At 36.6% G+C, this 9,020-nt stretch overlaps 1 protein-coding gene across 1 annotated transcript; it reads right to left on the bottom strand.

Annotated features, from left to right (window-relative positions):
• Positions 1-827: 827 nt before the first annotated feature.
• LOC148584516 (uncharacterized) lies at positions 828-1,580 on the bottom strand. The gene has a single exon (XM_088518489.1). It carries the CDS (start codon positions 1,578-1,580, stop codon positions 828-830), a length of 753 nt encoding a protein of 250 aa, XP_088374615.1.
• Positions 1,581-9,020: the final 7,440 nt, after the last annotated feature.

Genomic DNA, 9,020 nt, shown 5'->3' with positions numbered 1-9,020 from the left:
GGGATGATAGGGCTGGGGGGGTTAACAGTGGTGTCCAACTGGTAAGTTGTGTCCATTTCATTAGATAATAGGACTCCATGGTGAGAGTTATTAGAACCTTTTTTGAGAGGGCCAGAGGTTCCAAGGCTACCCTTTCTTTTTCTGGTGAGATGAGAGGTTAAGGAGATGGGGTTAGCATTTGGGGGTTCTTTCTCAGTGTGGAAAGGTCTAATAGGTTTGAGATGTTGAGAGGGGTAAGGGGAGGACCTGTTTTGAGATAATTTTTTGAATGAGGTTATGGCGGGGGAATCTAATATGTTTTGAAAATCAGTTGATGACGAGGGGTTAGTTGGGCTTTTTGGAGGGATGGAATAGTTTTTAGGGTGGATCACATGGGAGTTTTTCTGGGCTTTTTCTACTGCTGATTCGTTGGGCCCAGGGTGGAAAAGTTGGAGTTCAATGGAGATTGAACCAGGAGCTAGATTTGTTGGGGATTCAGGGGTAAGGTTGTTAGCTTTTGTAGGGGTTTGCAGGAGGGGATGGTTGATATGAGGGGGTTCATTTAAAGAGGAAAGGTCACTTCTCTTAGCGGTGGGAGAGTTTCCAGATTTGGCATTTAATGAGGTGAGGGGTGGACTAGGGTTGCTTTCTTGAGTAAGGAGTATAGTGGGTGGAGTAGTGGGATGCACGTTCTGATTTTTGATGGGAGTAGGAAGGGAAGGGGTTATGTGGGTGAGTTTGACAGGGTTGTGGTGATTGGGAATCAGGCCATTTGCCTGAGATGACTCAGCACCTTGGTTTAGGGCGGTGGAGAGTTGCACTACAGCTGGTGCTTCGTCTGAGTAGCCCTAAGCACCGAAATGCATGAGAAGCAGATTTGAGAATAAATTGACTTTGAGAGAAATGGAATACTTATCAGGGAGGCTTTCTTCGGGAGGTACTCGACAGTTTTGATCTGAATGCCCAATTCTGCCGCAATTGACACAGTAAATGTCCAACCTCTCGTACTTCAGAGAAATCCAGGTTGGCTCGACATTTTCTCTTCGAAGCAGGAAACCAGGGTTCAAGGGCGCAAAAACATCTATCTCAACCAGCAACCTAAGAGAGCTCCTGAAGATTCGTTTATCACCACTGTTTTCTTCAACCTTAATGAGATTGCCCAAGCCCTTCCCAATTGCAATGGCGTTTTTGAGAGACATGTGAACCAGAGGCAAACCATGCACCTGAATCCAGAAAGGGAAAAATTTATTTGTCAACTCTCCCAACGTTGCATGAGGGTACCAGGGTTGAAGAGTGAGCAGGGATCCATTCACATTCCAAGTGACTAGCCTATTTATCCTATCAATATGATCTTGTTTACTGAACTTGAACAAAAACTTGTTCGGGCGAAGAGCTGCAAAGGAGAATGGGCAGGCAAAATCCCAAGCTCTTTGAAGGGCTGCGTTTACGGAGTGGTTGTTATGGGTTTTTTGGGAAATAATATGTCCTACTAAAGGTAAGATTTCAGTAGGATTAGTGTTTTGGGGGAGGGTTTCTATTTGAGATGCGGGATCTTCCCAAGAGAGGGCTGCTGTCTGAGCAATAACGCCTTCAATATCCATGAGGGAGAGTGGGTAGGGGAGGGGAGGAGAAGAGGAGGAGGAGAGGAGGAGGAGACTAGGTCTCAGGGAGGAAGAAAACTTCCAGGGAGAGCTCTTCCAGGACCAACAATTGTTCGTTTTATTATTATTTGTAAATGAGATATGCTATTTAGCATTTTTTGCTATGATGCCGCATGTTTAAGTCGCTCCTTAATTAAAAAGTTTACAAAATTTAAAAGTGGATTGAGTATGCCACATCAACAAAGAAGCATTTTCCTTGTAAATCATAACTTAACCTCCTATACTTTCGTCGCTTTTGTAATCATTTTTCTAAAGTTCAAAAACTCTCAATTTATTATATATATCTTTAAAAATTTTGCAATGTCACTCTTACTGTTAGGTTTTGGAACTAAATTAGATGAAGCATAGGTAAAATGTCTCTTATACCCTTGTATATAAAAATTATTTAATTTTTAAATAATTAATTAATTATTATTATTATTATTATTATCATTATTATTATTAAATGGAATCCATAATTTGGCATTGGCTCAAGTGTGGGTTAGCCCTCCTGAACTTTCATCACTTTAGCTGCAATGTCCCCCAAAGTTTAAAAACTCTCAATTTAGTGTATTGAACTTCTAATTTTTTGCAATGACACCCATCTATTAGGTTTTTCCGTTAAATCCTATTAAAATTCTAAAAAATACCCCTATAGTTTAATAATAATTAAAAAATCAATGATTCAGGCGTGGATATTTTTGCAAATTCTGTTAAATCTTGACCAATGTTTGAATCTTTGCAATTTATTTATTTATTTATTATTTTTTTTTAAATGGGGTATTTTAAATAATTTTGACACTCTCCATTTAACAGAAAAATTTAACAATGGGTGACATTGCAAAAAGTTAGAAGTTCGATATATTAAATTAAGAGTTTTTAAACATTTGTGGAATAATTGCAAAAGTGATAGAAGTTTAGGAGAGTTAAGTGAAATTTTCCCCTTAAACAAAGAGAAATGATAACATTCATTCATTTTTCAACCATCTTTTAATCATCTTCATAATGAATGGATGAATCTACCATTGAATTTGTGTAGAGTCCATATGAGTTCACATATCTAATGGTTGATCTATTGAATTTGTAGGATGAGCAGAAGAAAGAGAAATGAAGAAAATCTAAAAAGTCACAATCGACCCCCATACAAAAGGCAAACGCTTTAAAAACAAAGATTTAGGGCCATACCCCCATGCCACGTGCAAGCCTGGGAGGCCACGACTTCAACTTTGAAAAACCAAAAGGTGCGTCCTTAATAGGGCACCACCTAAAACCCCAAACATCATGTCACACCCAAGAAAAAGCATGCACCCAAAGCCTCGCGTTGAATGCCACGTGGCCCCTATTGAAGAGACTCAACGTGCAGTTAGAGCATCGCCATACGAACCAACAATTGTCGTTAACGTCACAGGCACGCCACATTAATGCTCCGCAGAACCTCACTAAAGGGACTACTAGAGTGGGCCCTGGGAAATGCCCACCAAACTAGATTCCCATTGGGCCACTACAGTGGCCAAGGGAATGGTAGACTACTAGAGTGGACCTTTGAAAAGGCCCACTGAAATAGGTTCTTATTGGACCATTACCATGACCCAAGGGAATGACGGACAATTGAAGTGGGCCATTGGAAAGGCCCACCAAATTAGATTGTCATTGGACCGCTACTGCAACCCAAGAAAATGACGAATTACTGGAGTGGGTTCTTAGAAAGGCCCTCCAAACTAGGCCCAACCAGCGATATCAGACCCACGGGAAAAAGCCCAGGGTCATGCCAATGAAGTAAGGAGCAAGCATTGCATATCCCCCAGCTAAACAAGTCCGCAGAGTAGGGAGCAAGTATCTTTCTTACCCAGTGCGAGATCTTCCCCAAACAAGGAAAATATCTCACCCTAGGAGGAAAAGTCAAGAAACCTGAAAGCACATGCCATCTCCGGGAAAGAAGTCCGACAAGATCTTTCCCTCCTAGTCACCCTCCTCACGGCGTAAGAAGGCTCTCTTCTCAAACCCTAGCCACAATTATAAAAACCTAAGGGTTAGAGCTCAAAGGACAAGGTGATATTTCGTGATTATTAATTATCATTATCCTCATCTGATATCTGACTTAAGCATCAAAGGAGGAGAGGCTGCCATCCTACCATTTCGTAGTCTTCCATAACTGATCTCTCTATATTTCTTGCAGAACTTAGAGTTTTTTTTTTTTTTTTTTTTTTTTGAAATGAATCAGTTCAGTCTCATTCATTGATAAACAAAAATAAAGCTCAAATAACACAGAGCAAAAGTTCTGAAGCAATCATAGCTGAAGCTACGAGATTACAAGCGTCAAAGATGACGTATTACATTCCAGACTCGAACAAAATTCACTAACCTATGACTAATTTTCAAATTAAACAGCAGATTTGTGCCAAACAAACTCAAACCAATGCATAGATAGCTCTTATTCCTTGGCACTAAGGGTAGAGAATCCCAAGCCAAAGCTCATCCTCCTCAACCCGAAAGCCAGGATAACGTTCACATCCACAACTCAAAGGTCTAGACCAAAGCAACAAACCCGAAGGACATCAGGTAGATAGATCGAGAGAGAGGACCAAGCATTATTACAAGCAAAAACAAAAACGGTAACAGGGAAACAAAACAAGATAGAAAGAACAAAAAAAGAAAAGCCAGAAAAAATTATAGGGAAATAAACAACATAAAAAGCACACCAAGAGGATGATAGCAGCTGAAAAGAAGAGCCGATTGCGCGCTCACCAGAAATCAAAAATGGAAGGGGTGTTGGAAGCTCATCGCGGTGGGGGCGCGAGAAAAGGCCTAACAGAGGACAGTGGGTGGCGGAGCACGCAGAGGAGATTGGCGGCGCACTCAAAAGGAGGGGGAAGTTTGAGTGAAACCCCAAGAACATCACCAACAAATTGTACATAAACAAGGAAAAAAAAAAAAACAACAAAAGCAAATACAGAAAGAAACAGAAACAACTAGGGACCAAAGGAGGGGGAAGAGGCGGAGAGGAAGGGAAAGGGAAAAAATCGTCCAAAGAGCTAGGGGTATTAGGTAAATAGGCTAGCTCATTAAGCGAAAGAGGGCGATGGGAGGGGAGGGGGGAGGCAAAAGAGGGAGAGGGGAGGAGGGCCGAAGGGGGAGAACAAAGGTTCTCCCCCTCCGACGGCTGCTAGAGATGAAACCCTAGCAGAGAGGGGAGGGGCTAGAGAGAGAGAACTCATGGGTTTTCAAAAAAATCACTAGGCGCAGAACTTAGAGTTGAAGGATCAACAAAATCTCTAGCCTCTCGGTGCTTGTCGACGTCGGCAGCCCTGCATCACATAAGATGAAACTTGTAAGCAGAGAGTCCGCAACCTGAAATATAATTGAAGTGCACAAACTTTTTGGGCAAATTCATCTTTACAACCAAACTTGCTCTAGCTAGCTATAGCTGAAAGAACCAGAAGTAGAATGAACAATTTGGCTAGAGCTGATAAGTTTATGGACAATAAGACATAATCAAAAGCATCATAACACTGATCTAAAAGATCTAAGCATAATTGACTTTGGAGGATCTAATATCCAATATCCAATATCGGCCTTCTTCAACATAACCATAGCAGATTAAGCATTTACAAGCTAAGTAATCCAAATATAGACACAAAGAAGATAATTCATGTAGCAAGCGTTTATAAACTTATTACAGGAAGCATGACTCAAAAGGTAGTCATACATGCCAACAACAATTCTAGAAAATTTATGATAATCCAGGGAATATGCCAAATTACAATTAACATATTTATGGAATTAATTGAATTTTTTTACAACTCAAAATGACAATAGGAAAAAAAAAAAAAAATAACAACCATAAAATGGCCCAAAAACATAAAATTTGCAATGCACATCAATCTCGCCGAGTGCATTGCCGCTCTTCTGCGCAGAAGCGGGGACTCCATTTTTGGGTAGAGCCGTTGCGCCACACACCCTAAGAAATACCAGGTCTATGATATTGGGTTTTTCTACTCATAGCGACAACGAGATTGGAAGCTGACGCCCGGCAGAACTAGGAATGTTCTGACAGTGTATAATAGCAACAGAAACTAAGAATTGAAGATTAAAAAGGGAACTCAGGAAGAGAGAAAATAACAAATAGGGAAGAGAAAATTCCTAAGTGCCCTAAATAAGCAAACAGAGAAATAACTCTAAAAGACTTAAATTTAATTGATAGTATAAACTGAATTTTTAAAAACAACAAAGACTAGATGCCTTTATATAGGCTAGATACCTCCTAAATTAACAAGGAAAATGAGAAGCAAACCTATTTGGAAAAGGAAAACAAATCCTAATAGGAAACGGAAAAACCCAATCCTTATTGAAAAAGGAAGACTAAAACACACATGTATAATTAAAAATAACAATTTTCTAAAATTCCTCCTGCATCAGAAGCATAAGAGAGGTCACTGTCGATTCAGGGCTGTCGGCATCAACAAGCACCAAGAGGCTGGAGATTTTGTCGATTTTGGGTTTTTCTACCCATAGCACACCAGAGAACACAGAGAGATAGAGAACGCAGAGAAGTTTTGGAGAAGAGAGAGATGGGAGAGATGGGAGAGATGGGAGTTAATGGGCACTACAAAAAAGGGCAATCTTTTGACGTGGCAAATTCTATCCATTTTTTGCCACGTCAGTAAATGTTGAAGTGCCAAAATTTTTTTTTGACGTGCCAAAAGTGGCACATCAACATTTACTGACGTGTTAACATTTGACACGTCAGTAAATATAATGTGTATATATATATCTATATATATAAAATAAACATGATATAAAAAATAAAAAAAAATAAAAAGGTAAAAGAAATTCTGACGTCAGGAATTTCTTTTAAATATTTTTTTGTTTCTTTTTTTTTTTTAGTTTTTTTCATATCATTTTTATTTTATATTATATATATTTCATCTAAATTTTGTTTTTTATTAGGAAGGATTTTAAATGAAAATGAGACTCAAAATCTTTCCAGATCTTTATTAAATAACTCTATTGTTGCTTTTGGCCTTCCGATCCGGATTTCTTTGATTTATTATTCTCCATTCGCTTACTATAGAAATTAAAAAAATTAAAATATGTTTTCTGCTCTATGTCTTCTTCTTTTTTTGCACGAAAAAACACTATTTATTTGCAGATAAAACAAAGAAAGATGAAATGAAATTGTCGTTGCATCTACAAGGTTTTCTTCTTCATGAATTCTTTCTTCCACGTCTTCTTCTTTGGTCTTTTCTTGTCAATTAATCGGACCATTTTACAAAGTTGTTTTAGTGTACAACAAATAGTTATATATAATACGGGCACAATGACAATTTGATATTTTCCTATATATATATATATATATATATGTGTGTGTGTGTGTGTGTGTGTGTGTGTCAAAACTTCAATATGAATAATGTTAATTCAATTATTTTAATCAAATTCCAAATGAACGAGGAAAATGTTATATATTCTTTAGGTTTGAACCATGCACATTAATAAATTTTTATTTAGTATTAGATCAGTGTGGGTTAACCACATCTTACTTATTGAGTGAATTAATATCTTCATTCATTTTATTTACTCTTGTTAATAATTTTCACCATCACCTTATTATTTAGTTTGAATTTGCCAAAAAAAAAAAAAATAGTTAATATAAATTATGACGTGCCATCTTTGGCACGTCAGAAATTCCTGACGTCTCATAATTGGCACGTCATAATTTCTTTTATCTTTTTTTTTTTTTTAATCATATATATTATATGTTTCTGACGTGCTAAAACTAGCACGTTAGGAAAAAAAAATAGCGGGACAATCAACTTAATTTTCCCTCTTTTATTATTTATTTTTTCCCCAGATTTACTTTTTTTATTTAATTCCAAATCTTCTTTCCCTCTCTCAATCTCCCTCTTCTCTTTCAATCTCTCTGCACGGCAGCAGAGCTAGAAGAAAAGTAGATCAAGAAGAAGAAAAACAAAAGGAGAAGAGAAGATCGAAGAAGAGAAGCAAAAAAAAAAAAAAAAAGGGAGAAGAGAAGAAGATCGAAGAAGAGAGATTTTTGATTTGAAGAAGCTCTGATTTGGTTTATTTTGATTTGATTTGAGAGATTTTTGATTTTTGATTTGAAGAGAAGAAGATCGAAGAAGGATAAGATTTATTTTTTGATTTGGGTTTTTTATTCTTTGAAGATTTTTTGGGTTTGGGTTTTTGAAAATGGAGGAAAGAAGAGAGAGAGAGAGAGTGAAAATGGAGGAAGGAAGAGATCAAGGAGAGAGCTGGGGGGAGAAGGTTGTATTCCAGAATTAAAAAAATATTTTTAATTGAAAAAAAAATCCAGAAAAATTTTCAAAAAAGAAAAATTATTTATTTTTAATAATTTTTCTTTTTTAAAATTTTTTCTGGATTTTTTTTTCAATTAAAAATATTTACTGACGTGTCAAAATTTGACACGTGAAAAAAAATTTTTGACACGTCAGAATTTAATTTAATACGTCAGAAATTTTTCGTTTTTGACACCTATAATTTTAACGCCTGAGACACGTCAAAACCGACCCGTCAGGAGGATTTTCTGATGTGTCAGACCACCTGACACGAAAGAAAATGTAAGTCAGCAAAAATTTTATTTTTTGTAGTGGGGGCATTTTCCTGCTGTCATTTTTATTTTATTTTATTTTATTTTTTTAAAAAAGCACCTACTGCCGTTTTGGGTTAAAATAACCATTTGGAATATCTCAGCCTTCCTTTGCGGTAGTTTAGAAGGACCACATGTAAGCCTTGCCCAAAGTTAAAATAATATTACTCATTTATCACACCAATGTCAAATTGGCTGGCATAACTAAAGAGTAAATTACTTAAAAAAAAAAAAAAAAAAGTTATATTATATATTGAGAAATTTTGCTACACACTATCAAATATATACTCGCTGACCTCACCTAATAATAAAAATTACCAGCATATCCAAAATTTAATAGTAATTTTTAATGTCATATGAAAAAGGTACATTTGAATATGTGAGAGTCGGAAAGTGTGTAATAATATCATTTCGCTTATAGATTTATGCGACAATAAAGAATTGAGTTTTATTAGAATCTTGAGCATATCCAAACGTACCTAACAATAAGCTTGCAAGCCCTCTTTCGTGCTTTTACTAAAGAAATATTATCAAAGCTCCAAATTAACTTTGGCGATTAATGTTTTAGTTGAGCTTTACAAGATCAACAGGAAACAAGATAGATAGTTTAATCCGTCATGCGTCATTGGATTATGTTAAAGGATATAAATCATTTATCTCTTTATATTATTATTATTAGTTTCTGTAGATCATATAAATGAACAATATTTACTCTCTGCATTAATCAGCTCGTCTTTCTTATAACTATTCTTGGTAGAAAAAACTCCAAAGTAAGAAAC

The sequence above is a fragment of the Corylus avellana genome, chromosome 7 (genome assembly GCF_965113065.1).
Source record: "Corylus avellana chromosome 7, dhCorAvel1.hap1.2, whole genome shotgun sequence".
Classification (NCBI taxonomy): Eukaryota; Viridiplantae; Streptophyta; class Magnoliopsida; order Fagales; family Betulaceae; genus Corylus; species Corylus avellana.
Note: the sequence above shows the minus strand (reverse complement) of the source record. Positions and strands in the feature narration are given on the sequence as shown.

Excerpts from the sequence above, each read along its gene's own strand:
- LOC148584516 (XM_088518489.1), bottom strand. The coding sequence starts at position 1,580 with ATGGATATTGAAGGCGTTATTGCTCAGACAGCAGCCCTCTCTTGGGAA.